This window comes from Danaus plexippus, assembly GCF_018135715.1.
Source record: "Danaus plexippus chromosome 18 unlocalized genomic scaffold, MEX_DaPlex mxdp_20, whole genome shotgun sequence".
Classification (NCBI taxonomy): Eukaryota; Metazoa; Arthropoda; class Insecta; order Lepidoptera; family Nymphalidae; genus Danaus; species Danaus plexippus.
This window is the reverse complement of record NW_026869853.1, coordinates 2,491,502-2,510,815: the sequence shown is the minus strand read 5'-3', so window position 1 is coordinate 2,510,815 and position 19,314 is coordinate 2,491,502. Positions and strand designations below refer to the sequence as shown.

The 19,314-nt window shown below is 29.1% G+C and overlaps 2 protein-coding genes across 2 annotated transcripts; one reads left to right on the top strand and one right to left on the bottom strand.

Moving 5' to 3' along the window:
* The first annotated feature begins 1,594 nt into the window (after positions 1–1,594).
* Positions 1,595–9,576, top strand: LOC116772896 (NPC intracellular cholesterol transporter 2-like). The gene is made up of 3 exons (XM_032665200.2): positions 1,595–1,793; positions 7,475–7,585; positions 8,693–9,576. The coding sequence occupies exons 1-3, from the start codon at positions 1,703–1,705 to the stop codon at positions 8,974–8,976; spliced, it is 486 nt and encodes a 161-aa protein (XP_032521091.2). The 5' UTR covers positions 1,595–1,702; the 3' UTR covers positions 8,977–9,576.
* LOC116772897 (NPC intracellular cholesterol transporter 2-like) lies at positions 9,155–19,039 on the bottom strand. The gene is made up of 3 exons (XM_032665201.2): positions 18,885–19,039; positions 10,355–10,465; positions 9,155–9,932 (listed from the first exon to the last, which is right to left on the bottom strand). The coding sequence occupies exons 1-3, from the start codon at positions 18,952–18,954 to the stop codon at positions 9,655–9,657; spliced, it is 459 nt and encodes a 152-aa protein (XP_032521092.1). The 5' UTR covers positions 18,955–19,039; the 3' UTR covers positions 9,155–9,654.
* Between the last annotated feature and the right edge of the window lie 275 nt (positions 19,040–19,314).

The window sequence follows — 19,314 nt, the reverse complement described above, 5'->3', positions numbered from 1 at the left end:
TTTTATATGCTTAGGTATATGCGACGCTGACCCACGTTTACCTAATGATTGATATATAAAAGTATGTACCCAAGCATTAACCAATGTTTTTTGCGGGCGATATATTAATATTTTAGTTCAGTGTAAAATCTCCAATGTTTTCGATTTCAGTAGCGTCAATTTGTATGTTTTATTTTATTCTAAAGGGGGCTACCGAGCAGACGGCTTACCTGATGGAGGTAGTACCGTCGCCCATGGACAACCGCAACATAGTTTTGCGGATGTGCCACTCTTGATTGAGGAAGAGGGGGTGGAATGTGAGGGAAAAGGGAAAGAACAGGAAAGGGTGGGGAAAAGAAAAGGGCAACCGGCTCTCTCACTCATCGGAAGAAAGCAGCCAGTAAAGACTACTTCACGCCGATCTTTTGTGAGAGGGTGGTACTTCCCCGGTCGAGCCAGCCCATGTTTGAGCTGCAGTAACTCGACCACAGCTAGGCTCTACCACCTCAGAAGGTTGTTATGGTTTTGTCCGATTTTTTCAGACCTGTCTTTTTGTGGCAGAGAACTCTTAACGCAAACCTAAATAATTAAAATTTAATATATACCTAATGGACATTGAACTATTATGTATGATTTATTTATTATAATATGTTAATAAAAGTATGGAACAAACGAGTAAGGATACGATTGCTAAACATACGAAATATAGAATCATTTTAAAATTATAAATCTATTTTTGGATTCAAAATTCACAACTATATTTGCCTAAACAAAAAGTGTAGTTACTTAATAACTTTAGGTTAAAAATAAAATTGTTAAGTAAGATAATACTATAATTGTTATGTTTTTGTGGCTATAATTAGGATATTTTTTTATTTCAATTCCAATTTTGGTTGTCTTGGAACAAAAAACTGACCTCACATTAATGCGTCTAAAATTCGCTTTGAATTTTAGGTTTTTTTTAGGATTCGGTGACTCTAGTGTTGTTTAGACCAATCAAGACATGTATGTTGTAATTGTTCATCCCGTTTTTTGTTTACGACAAGTCTTTTTACATACAAACACTTTAACATATATGTCTGGAACGTGCGACGAAGCTAGCCCTAGTACGTTCGTTTCAAATTTGGTTAGGTAGAGAGAGGAGCTTGAAGTGAGCGTTTAACACGCGTTAGATAGCTGGATCGCAAGTCCCTGGCACCCGCAGGACCCAGCACCCGCACGGTGAATTCATGGAATGCTAAGAGGTTTCGTCTATTTTAGGATATTGTCTTATCTTTTGCCTCACTGCATTGTATCAAAAATGTGAAAAGCAAAGCGTCATTTTTCACTTCAATAACGTTACGTAAGAAACTTGTTACGCACATATTAACTATGTGGCTTCATAACTTCTATTGCGACAATAATAATATTGCAAAAATATTAAATGTCCATGTCCACCTCAATACTTGTATAGTAAAAGTAATTCAAGTAATAACAATTAAGGGAAGTCCTATTTTAACGTGACGTAAGCATAATCGGATTAGGGATTGCATTTCCAACGAGCGTTCGGTTGTAAAGTAGCTCGTCTTTATATCCAATTAGAAGACCGACAGTTTGCTTTGTGTTCGCGGTCTTGCAAATAGCGACCTTTGGCTCAGTTGACGTTCAAACAGGTTTGATTAGATCTGACGATTCTTTATTAGAGGCTTGTCAGTTTTTGCAAACGGTCGTCTCAAAACTAAATATGAACAAAAAGTTTTTAACCGTTGCGATACTTTTGGCGGTTTCCATAATCGCCGCTCGGGGTGACGAAACTCCTTCAGAACAATGTTCAGGTGAGGGATTATATTGAAGTAACTAAATTTATATACTTAAATAAGTTATATGATTACGTATTCGAACCTATGAATATATATATTATCGTGGCCATAATAATATAACACATTATTTGTAAATTTTAAGATAAACTAACATCTTTATTTATTAAATTTTTATTTTCTTCGACATACATATAATGTTAATCGACCATAGACAAGTGTGTTAATTAAATGACGTGAACTGCTTTTAAGTTTTTTTTTTACTTATACTTATAGATTAGAGTTTTTTTTACTTATACATATAGATTGGAGTATAGATCAGTCTGTGCGGAAATCTCAAGTTGTAAATATAATGAAGATATGCAAAATTTTCGGGGTAACTACTATATTTTTTCATAACCAATTATGGTAATATTTGAAAATGTAAAAGACAGTAAAGATTATTATTAGTCAACAAGATTTTGTATCGAATATTATTTATTTATTATTTTGTTTCGTAAAAAATATCATTAGGTATTCTAAGAGTCATGGATAATAATGAAATTCATTATACCATCTTTTGCGAAGGCGATAACTTATGTAATATAATATACTATATAATTCTTGTTGACTGAGTTTTATTATAAAATACTGTTTAACAATGTACATAACTTACGTTCTACGGAGTTCTTTTTATAATTAAGTTAGTGGTCAGTATATAAAAATGCACATATCAAAAGAAACCATAATTATAACGATTGCATCCTGTTAGCGATTTTTATACGCTTTTCTATATTATACTATTAACATTAAAACGATATATTATCTGTGAACTTATATATGTGAAACTACTTAATTATCTGTTTATTAGAACGACGTTCATAATGCAATTTATGTCAACACTATTTTCTAAAAAAAAAAAAAAATTGCATAAAGATTAGACTTTGTATCACATCTTAAAGCTGCATATAAATGTAACAGAAGCACATTTTATGTGGAAATGATTTTATTAATGACCATTTTAACGATACAGAAAGAAATACAATAATTCAGTAGCGCTTTGAACAGAAGCCGAACACGAATTTGTTTTAACTAATAATTTTTATATACGAAAAATTATGATTATAAAGATCCATAAATGAACGAGGCAGTTGGTTTTAGATTAAAAGTGAGAAAATAACTGTAAATATTAAAAACAATTTAAAGGAATTATGATTGTTGAAGTTAATCGTATGTTTATCTCAATCAATTAACCACATAGCAAGCCGCAATTTTATTACCGTCTGACAAGAATAGATACAATAAAAAAAAAACTCTAAATCAGGAACTAAGAGTCGTAACTAAAAGGATTATTTTTTACTTTGACTGTTTAGCATCGATGTAATAAATCTCGCATTAAATTTACATGCGTTTCTGGATATAATTGCACTGAATATTTTGTGTAAAAACCTAGCCACAGCCGGTTTTTTGCTTGGCAATGCAAATTTTATACGATTTTAATTGAGCAAAGCTATGATCAAAGCTACTCAATGTCATATGCGGTATAGTTATAAATATTACATATTCGACTTAATATTTTAATTTGTTGTTTAAGCGTATTTATATGTTTATATATTTATATTATTTACTATCGCGCTGTCTTTAAATCAGAAGTATGATTAGCTGTTCTAAGTCATTCTAAATACGGAGCGATAACAGTTTACCATTAACTTCTCATATTGTAGGTAGTATTAAATAAGTTATTTAATGAGAAGAATAAACCGCTTTGTTTCCCTGTGGAAAAAGTCTTATAAATTCTGATACAAAACAGCTAACTGGGTATCAGAATTTATCAGCTAAAAAAATATTTAAAAGATTGAAAAAAATTTCTGATACAGATTTCTATAAGAATCTATTAGTTATGAGAATTTATGAGACCGTTTCCACAGGGTTGTAGTGTGGAGATGGGAACTTTATGCTTACTCAAGCTTTGCATCGTCACTTATTATGGAGCATTTCCATAGAATTTCACGTAAAAAAGCATCGACGTAGATTACTGAAAGATAAACCGAAAACGATCCGTTTATAGTATTAAGTATAACGGCGTAGTGTTGAAGCTGTAGGCTGCAGAACCGATGTTCTTCTTTGATTATTTAGACGTTTAATGACCGAAAACTATTGAAGAAAACGGGCCATTAGTGTTAGCTTCGAAAAATTTATATTCCGTCTCTTATATTATTTCTTGATTTTTATTTTATTCTAATAAAATACACAGAATAACAGATATCTACATTTTGTATCATACATTACTTATTATAAAATAACAATAAAACGTCTTTTATAACTTTAAAAGAAGGATTTTTAAGAAACCAATTAATATATTTTTTAAATAGAAGCCTCAAAAATTCGAGAACGTTGATTTAATTATGTTATGATTGATTTGAAACTGAGAAACGAGGTTTTATTTGTAAACCAAAGAGGTTGTAGTTTTTTTTTTGAAGATCCCAAAAGATACTGAATTTTTCTCAAACCTTTTTTATGATGGAATACAAAAAAAAACATTTAGTGCGAAGGTTATAAGAAGTCGACAGATTTATATTTGTGATGTAAGTTTTTTCAGCTCGTGAGATATTAATCATTCTGTATGACAATTTGAAACATTTTTATTTACAAAGCAATTAACGACACAATAATTTTAAAGTTGTATTACAAATGGTCGTAAATTGAAACGGGACATATGAATAAAGTAGTATTGTCAGCTATTATTGTTTTACATGTAGAAGGAACATTATTCCCTAGGTATATTAAAATTAGGTTTAAATCTTTATTAAAATTAGGTTTAAAGATTTTATATACATAAATAGAGTAGAATAAACATAGAGAATATATATACACATAGAGTCTTAGAGACTATAGCTGATTGGTGAAATATCTCAACGCAAAAAAAGGAGTCATCTTATTTCCATAACTCAAATTGGCTTAATATTCACCAATCTTTAGTAAGAAATGCAAATTTTAACGCATTGTTTATGAGTTTTCCCAATAAACATATGGACATAATTGATGATTATTCCTTCTGAACTGTATTTTTTCCCTGTCTATAGCTTCAACAAGTGTGTGAGAGTGTTTGTTTAGTCTCGTACAAACGAATTCTCACCTGTATAAGGCCGTTTATTCTGCATACTTTTTCTTTCTATGCTTCATCGTTCTTTATTATCTGTGGACTTGTCTTCTAGCTATCTTGTTTCTACTTCTCCTTGATTAATTCGTATTTCTGTTCCTATTTATTTCTCTTATATGATAACTAGAAGGAGTTATATCTAGACCAGTGTCGATAATTTTTTAAACAAAAAAATAATAATAGTAGGATGAAAACCATTAGAAGAGGAGGGGAATATTATTGAAAAAGGTGGATAATTTGACGGGTGAATTTTCGATCGAATGTGAGGGTGCTTTTTCGATATTTTTTTTTTTTTACTTTTTATTAGTTTTAAAAGCTACCCTGTTCTATTAGGCTGTTTTATATTTACTAATTTATTTTTTATACTTTCGTTTTGTTACTAGCTATTTTACTACAACTAATACTTCAATATAAAACGTTTTTATTACCTTAAGGCTATACTGGATTTCCGCAATACTTCCTACTTTAATTATTTTTAATGTGTTAAGATTTGTTGTGCTTAAGTTGCATTTAAATTTTCCCATGCGAATTAATAATAACATACATAAAAAAAATTAATTCATCCTGGGTTAAAAAGTATCTCATAACTTTATTTTAACGTAGTAACGATAAATATGATCATGAAACAGCAAAATAACATAACTTAATGATTTTATGTTTTATTCATAGTTATGACATAGGTAATATATGTACTACAACTCAATAAAAAGTAGATAAATATAACTGTAAATGAATAAACTGATATATATCAGATATAACGATTACAATATTCAAATTTATATAATTAACATCGTTATGGTTTCAATGTTATTAAACATTTTTAAGTTTAATTCGAAAGTATATTTTTTTTAAATTCATGACTTTAAAAAATACGCGCATACATAATGATTTTATGTAATAAATCATGTTCCCATCTTAGTTGGTGAAGGCTACATTCTTTAAACTAGTATTCATAATGTAACACAATAACTATACTAGCTTATTGTATTATTATGGTGTTAGAAAATTAATAATAGTGAATTATCTTAGAAACGTGTTACAGAGACCACTGCTGTCCTTTGACAAGATTTATTGAATTCATTTTCGAATATTCTGCATAAAGGCAACGCTTATTTATATAAAAAAAAAAATAGAACGATAAGGCTAAAAAGGACTCGTATCCAGAGCCGTAAAAATATTTACAAAAAAAAAAAATACAATGACAGGTTGAGACTTGATGATCGCATCGCCGCAAGACTACAGGACAGCATAAATTTTTTTTTTTCTATACGTTTAAGACTGGGCCCTTATCTAGTAAAAGATATCTTCATTTAATGGATAGTTAAGGTTTAAGGACTGAATGAATTTGAAAAGCCCTTGGTATTTATGTTGTTTTGTGTTTTTTAGTCTATACGAAAACAGTTTATCAAATGACGCGCACAAAGTCACGGATGTCCATTACTAAATGAATAAATTAGTGAAATTTTGCTTCATCGATAGATTAATTCGTCGACATGATTTTGGTTCGTTCATAAAAACCTTGACTTTCGAAACAAAACGTAAAATATAAACGTATAAAGTGAAATTACTCATTGTATTTACATTAAACATGATTTTTTTTTTATTTGCTCATATTTTAAACATAACATTGTTAGGCAAAAAATACTTACGAAATTATACAGTTATAATTTTTTTAATTAAATAGATACTACGTTAAATTGTTATTTCTGTTTCAAGTAAATTTTGCAAAAAAGTTAATGGAGTTTTTATTGAAATAAATAGTTACATTTTTTTTATAAATTATTAATTACGTAATATACTAAGTAAAAAAGTTATATTTTTTTCATATGAATATGAAAATATATAAATGGAGTTTTTATCACTATACAGAGGTGTTTTTTTTTTATATAATTTTAATCTGTTTACGGACTTATGTCAATTTTTTTTTACAGACGTAATCTTGCATTTTGGCTTTCTTAGTAGCTCCATATAAAGGTTTACGGAGAAAATGTATAAGAAATATATTATGCCGGCGATATATATATATTGTTTTCGTTTATTTAAAACCTCTTTGGTTTTAAGAAACAACATCCAGCTCGTCCGATTCTGAGAAAGGATATCTTGTTTAAAAAAGTAGACGGACGTTTACAATAAAATCATTTCGTAAACATTCCTTTTTATTTTATCAAGGTATCCCAAAAGTTTATATTCAAAATAAAGAAAACGAAACACATAGGTCCAGTTTGAGAGAAGCCTTAAGTGATTCTTGGAATTTTGTTTCGTATTTTGTAATTTATATTTTCGTATATTATTTTTAACAAATTCTGTTTTTTATGTATTTAATTTTAAAGCAAAATGTAGTTAGCAATTAATGTCAATTTAAGTACGTTAATAATTATTTTATTTGGCCAGTATTCGATCCCGTAACTTTTGTAATAGTTTCAGTCGTTTCAACGTCCAAACTACTGCTCTATGCGTCACGTCTTTGAATTGAGGCGTCAAAATCATTCGTGTCTTTGACATTTGATAAAATAATAAGAAACTTATTGTGTATTTTTAAAAATTTTTACTTGAATTCCAGGACAAAACTACGAGGATCTTCGCGAGAGGATCCAGGTTCAACCTTGTGGCATGTTGCGCTGCAAGCTTCGTAAAGGGACAAACACAACCGTTGTGTTTAAATTTAAACCAGGTAAAGATTATATTTATACTATTGAGAGAAAGTTTCTGTTTATAAAAGTGCAAGTATGTACCTATATGTATTTATGTGTGTGTGTGTGTATGTTTATATAGATAAACAATAATGTCTACTATACGCAGACTTAATTGCCACTCATTAGAATGTAAGCTAAAGCATGTATTTAAATGTAATTTAACAATACGTCAAAAATTTAATGTTATACTGATCGTGAGATTATTTTTTCGCTTTTTTTAACTAAGTGTAAAATAGCTAGCTATCAAACGGTTTTAGAAAATTTTTTTTTAGTCAGGTCGTAAAATAGCACTGGCCAGTATTTTAAACAATGTGTGAAGGATGAACAATACAACTGATTTTATATCTGAGTATGTATAAAGTTTTACATGAGGTACCTAATAAGAAAAAAAATTAAGAGCCCATGGTTAGTTTCAAATCGTGTCAATATATTAGCTACTTCTCGTTATACTGAATGCATATTTTTTTTTATAAAAGACACTTCATATTCCAATTTTAAAAAGCAACAAGCGCCTAATATTCCTCTATGGGAAAATAATAACGAACCCAGAGTAAATTTATATCTGAATTTGTCATTATCAATTCGTACCCATTAATATTTGTATGTATGTGTATTTATATCTTTTCAAAAAACCTCAACCCTCTTTCGTCTCCTATACATGCATATCCAAAAGGTCGACTGAAAAAAATGACGACAAGTTCTCTAAAACTTCTAGATTTTTCTGTAACAAAATGTACTGAAATTACTTTTGTATGATGTACCTACAAGTAATCGTACTTACTCCAGATAAGAAAGAGTGACATGAAACAATAACTTTTATGGTATTAACTATATGATAAATCTAAATGAAACTAATATTTTCCGATTACTACGCGTTTTTATTATTTTAAACTTCATACTTTCGGTTACATCGCAGCAAACGTGATCACGAGCAGAAGAGATCATCTCGTCTGCCCTTGATCAAGTCGGGAGTGTCTAGTTAAAAAAAATAAAAAATAATAAGCGTAGTAATCCGAAAATATTAGTTTCATTTAAATGAACACTCGCGAAAGTCTTAGTTCTCATTATGTAATAAATCATTACAGATCACGAAATCAAACAGCTGACGAACGATGTTTATGCTGTCATAGCTGGCCTGCCATTGCCGTTTGTTGGCGTGGCAGGGGTCAGTGCGTGCGCACAGATCAAATACGCTGATTCTGGTGAACCGGCGCCGTGCCCTCTGGCTGCTGACAAAGAGTACATATACACCAACTCCTTCCACATAGAGAAGTTCTACCCCCAAGTACCCCTTAGAGTGCATTGGGGTTTGAACGATGGCAACACCGACATTATGTGCTTCGAAATACCAGCTGTTATCGCCAAGTAAGTAATTTCGTAAACAGAAATTATCTCATTTAAAAATTTCTAGTTTTCTATCGAAATTAAGAATTTGATTTATATTTTTACCTTTATATATATTTAAAATTTTCATTCGGATATTTTATAATAATTGTTTGTCAGTAGCTTGTTTAAGTCGTATAGATTTATATAATAATAAACGCATATTAAAAACAATGTTTTATTTACCTCAAACCATATTTCGCAGTCCAATGACGGAATGTATTTTAAATACATACATATAAAATAATATTCTTTTTCTATTCATTATTATTATGTATTTTATAAAATATAAAAATCTTAAAACTATTTTCATTTGTCCTTATATGTATATACCATACGAATATTCTTTGCACGTTTCAGTGAGTGTTAAGTGAGTTAGGACTTAAAAAATACTGGCAATAAGCGAGTTTTTTTGTGGACTGTCACCGTTAGTACGAGTTCTCATCGTCACTAACTACAGTTTATTAGTTTGTCAATCAAATTGTTGTTGACTCACTAATGGAGAACAGATTTATCAGTGGTTGTAATTTGTATAAATGACAATGGAAATGTTATCGAGATTGTTGATAGTTTTTTCTGTTGGAAACGTCCGTTTGAAAACTTATTCTATTTTCTTAAATTAATTACATGACATGTATCACAAAGCACGATAAACCTTAAAGATCTACTTAATCTTGATGGGCACTTCAAAGCAGATGACATTCTTGTCTTCGTTGCTGAGCGCCCAGTGTACCTTGGCGTCCACTGTTGGGTAGAAGTTGTGAACTGGGAAGGAGTCCTTGTATACGTATTTGGTCCCCGCTTTGAGGGGACAAGAGACCTTCTCGCCTTTCTCATTCTCCAGCTTGTCACAGACCGAGACTCCGTCGACTCCCACGAACGGAAAAGGAATTCCTAACAGCAGAGCTGTCACTTGGTTCTTAAGATCCGGTAGGTCGCTCTCTGGAATTAATTAAAAATTAATTGCTCTAATTTAAACTATTTCAACATTTATAAATATTTAAAATAGTTTTCGTATAAATCGTCTTTATTTAGTATACCAAGTAAGAACATTTTGTAGAAATAAATAATTTTTTTAAGTTAATATGATAAACTTTCCTTTTTATCCTTTATTCAAATGTATTCTCGAATTAAAGAATATCACAACAAACATTGGTTACAAACTTTTCAACTAGTTGAAAGACGTGAAGAAATTTTAAACAATCACTTTGAAAATACATCTTCAGGGACATGTTTCTTAATTATCCCAAAGGTCAACAGAATCCGACTTACGTACAGAAAAATATAGCCTATAGACTATAAAATTCATATAGCAGAAGCATGTAAGGATGAGTTATATATATTCGATACAGAACCACACTAACCAGGTGTGAATGTGATGGTAATGAATTGCTTCGACCCTCTCTTGAGACGGCAGGGTAGTCGGCTGCACGGTGACAGTTGGACATTTTCCTTTAAATTCTCAACAGAGCTGCCTGCAAAACAAAAATATATATGTATCTATAATGTCAAAAAAAACGTCACATCTAATATAAAATATTATAGTAACAAATTTTGTAGTTTAGGCTTCAATTCTAAATATAAAAACGCGAAGGAGTTCGTCGAATTGACTAAAGGCGTTTATAATAATTCTATAAACTTAAAATTATTACTTCTTTTTTTAAAAAAGACTGTAGTTTTTTTTTTTACCAGCACCTAGAAAAACTCATGACATCTCTGTAAAAAATATTGATGTTGTACTATGTGTGAACAACCGACAAATGTTGTCTATTAACTGACAGTTATATCAAACTTGCACTAAAAGAGGCATTCAAGAAAAGGTAAGAAATAATAGTCGCTAAGTTTTCTTAAACTTTCTAAGTTTCTGCGCAATTTTCATGATTTATATTAATGTTAAAAAAACTTTTACCAAGTACAGGAACACGTTAAAAAATAAGAAGTAAGTCGATAAAGGCCTTTTCATGTTATATCGCGGCTGGGAGAAATTATGATAATTTTTATATACATATACAGTAACTAATATGTAGTCCATTTAGGATACAAATGGTATGTACCCTTATGACATGTGGTTTAAAGTTGATTATCGAATTATTAGTGTTGTCAGTATTACGGTTAACAAAAGGGCAACATGTATTAAGCAAAGTGCCAGTTATATAAAAAGTTTGGTTGGTGCGCCTTCAAAACTATTATTATTAAAATAATACGATACTGAAAGCAGGTAACTGGTTTATATGTCATGGGTTTGGAGACGATGCTTCTTCTATTACGTGTTTTTGATATCAGTAGTTTTTAAAAAGGACTTCGGCATCGATCAAACAGTGTTCCGTACAAAATGGATTTTTATTCAACGTAATTACGTACATGAAAATGTTCCTCATATATTACATCAATTCTGTAGGTGATGCTTTTAAAATTAAATAAGTCGAAAACACGCACACAGGCTCACATCCACACGCACGTGTAGTGGTAGATATCTATGTTTAATATAAATTAATGTTTATCAAGATCTTGGACATCTTATTCATAATATTAGATTTTTTTTACAATACAGTAGACTTTTTGAAATTCTAGACTCAAATATTGAGTTAAAAGACGAATTTCATTGTATATTATTATTATTGTTAATTCACATTTTTGTCTTTTAACGTCTCGGCTGTCGTACAATTTTGACTAAAAACTCATCAAAATGTAGGGCAATGAGTCTTAATTAGGAACAGAAAAACTTTTTTTTTGCTAATATTATTTGTTTAAATATAAATAGTTCAATATTTACACGGATCTCTTTCGAAAAATCTATATAAAATTTTGTTATGCCATCATTTATTTTGGTAAGTGACAACATCCGCTTTAAATAAAATATCTAATACCTTGAAATGGTACTTTATTAAAAATTACATACAAATTTTTAATTAAATTGTGTTCCTGTAAAAAAAAAACTTAAGCGTTGCCAACTTGCGTGATTGCTGTGAAATAAATTTAGGTAACAAAAAAAACTTTGATAAGTTGTACATGTTATTATAAGTTAAACAAAAACGACTTGTGTTGGTTTTAAGTGGTTTTAAATAAAGAATACTCTAGAACATAAAAACGCGTAAGTCGTTGTAATTACAACTTAGTGTGCGAAATAGAACAATTTATTCTATGGTGGTTATTTAAAATAGCGATAAGTATAGCTATAGAAAGTCAGTTAGCCTATTTAGTATATGTAAAAAAATATGAAAGATGAATAATATTTTCCTGACAATTTTCAAGGCATGTTTAGTTTTATCAAAACGAAAATTCTTACAGGTAATTGTGAAGAAGAAGTAGATCAAAATAAAAAAAATGTTTACTGTCATTTTCTAACTAGTACCTACACTCTTCTACTCCTTCTCAAAAAAAAAAAATAAGTTTACGTATAAAATAAAAGATTATTGTACTTTTAATAGTTAGCCACATCGTTGTATTGTAATTCCAAAATATACAAAACATTGAATGAAAAGAACGTTCAGAAATTAAATATTTACTTTTTAAAGCATTTTTGTTTGTTTTTTTTTTCTATTTCTTTGCCGTCAGTAACAAACATTCGTAAAGGCTATTGTGAAATTTACGTCATTTTACACCAAAGTTATATTTAATAAAAAATTAACTTTTTATGATTGCAATAAAAAGTTTCGTAAGGACTATTTTTGTTACTGGATTGTTTACGGAAAAACATATTTCCAAAAGGTTCGAGTAAAATTAAAAATCACTCCACTATTAAACTAAAAATAGATTATTCAAAAAATTCAAACATTAAAAATAGAGAATAAGTATCTGTAATAAGAGACTACTGTTATAAAAATATAAAAACTACATCTCAATATCTCTGTTTTTCCTGTTCTTGATGTCACAAGTAATTGTTTACATAACGAGGGTCGCCCGGTATAATTTAATAACAACTTGTTTCGTCTTAAGTACAAAAATTATATTTTTGTAGGTTTTTTCCAAGCCGTAAGATTTCGTGGATAAAAACAGATTTGTAGTACATGATCTGTAATTAAATGTTTTTTTTTTAATTAAAGCGAAGTAATTTTAAGTAAAGTAATTGTAGTTAAAAATAATCAGTTCATTTTATATCTGTAACAATTTTGTTCTTGTTTATAACGTGAATTTTTTCGTTCAACGTGTACGTAAATAAAGTGCTATTAACATAATTACAACTATAATTGTTTTGAAATACACAAATATATATGTATAATTTTTATCATACACAAACAATTAGTAATACAATACTGGTTTTGCAGATTAGGTATAATTTGTTATAAAGAAAAAGATCATAAGGTTAAAAAATTATAACAATTAAAACAATCAAATTGATTGGCGATATATTTTTTTAAATTTATTGATAAAATAGTTTCTTTTTTCCTGCAATATAGTAAAAAGAATTACTATGAAAATTTATAGAGCATATATACATATAGGAGGTTTTTACTTCAAAAATAGATAAAATCACAAAATTTGTACAATTGTGATTCAGCTAAGAACTATTTGCTTATTTCGTATTTTTTTATTAATTATTATCTGTGTTTAATACATCTATACCTGGTGTTGAAACATTTTCTGTTTGCTTTGACGAATTCGTGTAACACCATCGTTTCTGTTTGCTTTGACGAATTCGTGTAACACCATCAGTGGCCTTGACTGACCACTTACTTTCAAGTGGCACATTTATTCGATTAGTTTTGCAGAACAAAAAAAATATTAATGACAAAAACTTAAAACAATCGCTGTTATAATTGACGGTGAATTCGTAAATCATAGACAGAACAAAACAAACCATAGACAATATTCTTTTTACTTTTATGAATTTTAGCAGCCAGCTCTGGCTTCGCACTGACTCTTTACAAAATTATGAAATAGCCTTTTTATTTTCAGAATTATTAAACTTATATAATGATAACTTTCAAATGGTACGCCCGATTTAAACGATTTAAAAAGTAAGTTACAGATGCTGATGTATGCTTAAAAACGAAGTAATTTATCCTAATAAGACTTAAAACAGTATTTGTGTAAATAGCTTTCAAATAAACGCTTTAGGAATGCCATATTTTAAAAGTTGTAAAAGGGATATAGTATGTTATCCTTAAGGTAAAGAGATATGCCACGGCGGTCTTTTCTGTAGACCTATATAAGATACACAATTCCACCATATATTACTTTGTTATATCTCAAAGACTTTAGGTAGCGTTTTCGTTAAAAGCTCTCAGAGGGTTCATGTTTTTCCGACATCTTCAATAAATATCGTTAATGTACCCAAGTAAATACAAAAACTTAACAAATTATATACTAAAATCTTCCTCGAGACTCACGCTATCGAGTGGTGATAACTGTTTGATAATTTGTGCAGTAGTTTTCCGTTTATCGCGAACAGACAGAAAGACAGACGCGGCGAGGGACTTTGTTTTATAATAGGTATTGATATGCCACCAGCACATTTACAGAAATAAATGAATCGTGCTGATGGTATAAACTAGCTGCAACCTCTTTCGTGAACTGATAGCTGCGACTTCTTTCGTGGTTCCGATTAACCAAGTTTTTGTGTGAGCATAGAGACGTAGCCATTATTATAAGTGTTGGTAATAAATTATTTACTATAAAATTAGGATATAACATTTATTAACAATAAATAGATAAAGATTTATAAGAATTAAATTAAAACTCATTCAACAGTTTTAATTTGACGAAAACGCGACAGTAGACTTTATAACGATATTTTTTATTAAAAAAAATATTATATATCTATTCTTGCTAAGATACATGGATGACATCACGATACTCCATAGTCAACGTTTTTGGATCCTAACTATGAAATATAGTCGCAAAAAGTTGTAAAAATATTAAAGCGTAATGATATTTTTGCGTGTATACATTTAAATAATTTTTTTTTCGAGCACTACACGTTTTTTTATTATTTTATATCTACATACTGCGGACGTTTCCTTTACAGCAACCGTGATCACGAACAGAAAAGATGATGGCATCTTTAAATGTCTAGATTATGTACATAGATATATAACAATAAAAGTGCGTAGTTACCCGAAAAACTTAGTATCATTTTAATATTTTACTCGAGTTTATACTTTCATTCCTTAAAAACCCTACGCAATATCCCAATGTTTTCATACGTATATTTGTTTTCTAGAATCCTAAACAAAACAAAAATAATAATTATATTCGGATAGATGATTTTAGCGGATTGCAAACAATGCGTAATTCAATTTCCTGTTTGTGTAAACGGCACGTAAGAAGTTGAAAAAAATATAATAAAGCGAAGACAAAGCGTTTTATTGTTTAAAATCGTACAGTTTTGCTCAATATCTCCGGTTGGCGCAGAGATCTGATAATTGGCATAATAGACAATTTGTTTCGTTTACGTTGGATGAATAAAAAAAAAGTGGGTATTTAAATTAAGAATACGTGTTAGAGTGTATTTCATTGTGAATGATGCAATGCGATGAGCTCATTACATGTAAGTGTTGAAAAAAAATCTGTAAATAAATATATACAAAGGGTTATAATCACTTGTGGTCTTGTCATTAGGTTTCCATTATTAAGCGATTCAATTCCTTTATAGCCGGTAAACACGGCTCCAATTATAAAACTATTAAAACAGGTTGGTCAAAGAGCGTTTTTTTTTTCACAGATGTACGTTATATTTTTTTACGATGTTAGAATTTGATATAGGTAAAGATTTCATTTGTTATTACTTTTCTTGTTGGATTTTTTTTTAATATTATAAGCTGTAGGAATAAGTCCGAATTCCAGAATAAAAAAAATTGTTTTCTCTTTGAAATTTTAAATAACGTTGAAGTCGTGCTTCGATATGGTTTCTATATTGTGAATAGATGAAAACAGATTTTATTTTATCATCTGTAAAAACTTCATACGATTTTAACGACATTTATTTGGGATCAATTTGATACTACAAGCCATAATTAAAAGTATTTTCAATAATCGCTAAAACAGAATACAAATGACAACCTCTTTTGAAATCCAGCAAATTACGTCATTCGATAAGAAAAATCAACTCTGTTTGATAAAATCTTATAATAAACACAAGTATGCTTGTGCTATGTCAAATTTTATATATGTCTATTTACTTACAATTTAACCTTCTATTGAGATGGTTTACAAAACATTTAGCTATAAGGAAGACGTTACGACTTGAAGTAACTGCCTACGTGTCTCATATAAAATGATCTTCTATGTACCTTTGTATTACATATTTGTTTAATATTCGTTGTTTACCGTGACTATGTCTCTTAACTCGGAAAACATTAATGTTTAAAAAAATTTAACATCCTGCCTGTTGTTATTCTAACGGCCGTTAAATGTCGAATTTGGAAAATTTTCATGGATGGTATTTATACAATGAATCTAAATAGTAATTTTATATTTATAATATTACTCAAACTAGAACAAGATTTAAGATTCGGACGCATGCCAGTATTTTATTTAGGTTAAGCTGGCATAATATGATGAAAGAAGGTTTTATACCGTAACCAAAAATGTCTATCGTGCGTCATGGAAGCCGGCATTTCGTGAAGTGTCCAAAGAAGACTTTTGTATGAGGAAAAAAATATTAGTTGTTAATTGTTATTCCCATAAACACACAACAGTAATATTTTATGTTGCAAAATTAGTAAAACTTTCTGTAATTAACAAATCAAATTGAAACTCGGCACTACTTAGAAGTTTTTAGACACAAGCCACAAATCGAAGGATGTAAAAAGGTTTAATATGATTAAATAAAAATACGAAAATATTTCCTTTGCAGACAAATGGTGTATTTTTATCTTATTTTTTTTTTATAAACATATTTGCTTTAGACAGCTTGAACTCTTCTCTCAGTACGTAGCTTGTGATGAAAAATTAAAAGAAATATACAAACTTATACCTTTGAAAAACATATACAGGTACGACAAAATGTGTTTTTTTTTAGATTTATTTTTATTTGCATTGAAAACTTTCGTACCTATTTAACAAAGAGTTCCGATTTCAAAAACCACGCCGATTAAATTTTTAAATTTTTTTTAAACGTTATATAGATGATGATAACTTATGATTATTCTTCTTATACTTCAAAATTAATAAATTAAAAGTTTAAACGTATGCTATGGGCTTTTTTAAAAAAATATTATGTTATTATAATAAATATTCGTTAAGTATAACTGGGAAAATAGTCTAACCTTATTATTAATGTTTGAGAGAAAGCAGATTAAAAATACTTACATCTATAAAATTCAAAAAATCAGTATACGAAATTTACACAAACACATTCTGTTAGATAATAATACTATTTCAGTTCTTTCGGTTTTAATTGACATGTTAAAAAAAATATAATAAAATTAAAGAAAAACTGAATATAAATATTTAACCATTCCATATTTAAATTCTTTCTGTAGACTATTCTTTATATGAATTATCGGTTTTTACACACGCGAACCTGACGCGAATGTAATTTAGTATTAAAGGCTAGTGATTTAAATGCATGAACCATAAGAAAATTTAATACGAGGCACGAAGACATACAGCCATTGTCAAGGTTTAAGGTACACTTCCTTCGGTAACTTCGATAATTTTGTTTAATTTTAAATATAACTGTCATTATGACTTTTAACTTCTATGATTATTTTTCAAAACGTTAATTTTTTTATTTATGCTATGGCTTCATTCACACTGCAATTGTGGAACATTTCGTTTATATCAATATTATATCATTGATATTATTTTTGTTTATGCTATGGCTTCATTCGTACTGGAATCGTTATTGATATTATTGGGTAAGTATTGTCATTCATGTCAAGTGTAAAAAGGTTTTATTCCTATATCTGTCTTGCCATATGACAATAAAGGTATAAATATCCAGCAAGTCGGAAAATCGAATAATTCCACATTATTTACTTTCATTCATCACTAAATTATAACTGGCATGCATGTTAAAAGTAACATACAATTCTGATTAATTTATTATGATTTACAAAATCAATTTACTTAGATACAGATAAATTAATCTGAAAACTAATTAACAAAGTACTTGACATTCTGCCATTGGATTAAAAGTACCTTGTATATATCCGTTTAATAAACCGGAATTTATTGTCATATATGGTTGTATTTATTGCAGAAATAATTTCTACCTTACCTATAAAAATACAAATAATATTAACCTATATATATAACATTTGTATTTTTATAACATTAAAAATTTATATATATTTTTTTTTAATTTTAAATTTAGAATGTAAAAAAAAACTGTGATTTGGTCTTAAGACTCTATGTGTATTGTATTTTTTTTAAATAACGTGACCTTAATTCTAAATTAGGTTTCATTTTGAATTTGAGACACGATCATAGTTAGGTATTTATTATCAGAATAAATAAACAATATCCATAATAATAAATTTTAATGTATTCATACAAGTCATTGTTAGTTATAACTACTTTAATAACTGTATAATTTGAACTTATAACTCTTTCCTCTTAATTTTTAAAGTAGAAGCAAGTTAAAAATGACTTAGTGTTGTATTATTATTATTATTTGAAAAAATCAATATGTAAGGTTACAAATCTATGTTTGCATGAAAACTATTTTAATTTCTTAATACAATTGTAGTGATAATGTTCTAAGTTTTAGCTTTCGGTTGTATTGAAAACTATTAACCTATCAACGTACTTTTTCCTACAGTTCTTTGTTATTTGAATTGACAATACAATTAGTATACAAACCCTTTAAGATAATTTAAGACAAATAATACCAAGAATTATCAATTATTTATTTAGATGTCATAATGTTTCCATTTATTTATTAACTGTGGTTTTAAATGTGTAGGAAAGTTTGACCTAGTATGAGTATTGCGTAAGTCTACTAACCGGGACATTGTTGTACGTCGGTAGCGGTTGTCAGAGCGATAGTTAACACGAATACACTAAGGAAAAACATGATGCGATCCACTCAACGGCCGGATGAACACTGAGCCGCTTTGAAAGGTGCAGCGACTATAAAAACTTGCACCTCAGAACATACCATGTTACACGTTCACAAATATCCCCTCTATTATATCTTTATCACACTTATTCTTAAGATATTAAAGGTGAATTTTTATTGGTACATTTTTTTATAACTTCGAAGTTAAGTATGTTTTACTTCAAGTCATATCCATCGTAAGACGTCGTCTACACTACACAGTACGCTCGTGATTTAAAAGTCGAGAGAGACGACTTTAATAGATACAAACCTAGTTCGCCTCTCTTCTTTGCTATTTTCCTTTTTTTTTGCTCATTATTTTTCCGCAATTAATTT

Coding starts and splice junctions, on each gene's coding strand:
- LOC116772896 (XM_032665200.2), top strand. CDS start 1,703: ATGAACAAAAAGTTTTTAACCGTTGCGATACTTTTGGCGGTTTCCATA. Junction 1,794..7,474: donor TCCTTCAGAACAATGTTCAG/GTGAGGGATTAT, acceptor CTTGAATTCCAG/GACAAAACTACGAGGATCTT. Junction 7,586..8,692: donor TGTGTTTAAATTTAAACCAG/GTAAAGATTATA, acceptor AAATCATTACAG/ATCACGAAATCAAACAGCTG.
- LOC116772897 (XM_032665201.2), bottom strand. CDS start 18,954: ATGTTTTTCCTTAGTGTATTCGTGTTAACTATCGCTCTGACAACCGCT. Junction 10,466..18,884: donor CGACGTACAACAATGTCCCG/GTTAGTAGACTT, acceptor TTTGTTTTGCAG/GCAGCTCTGTTGAGAATTTA. Junction 9,933..10,354: donor TACCATCACATTCACACCTG/GTTAGTGTGGTT, acceptor AATTAATTCCAG/AGAGCGACCTACCGGATCTT.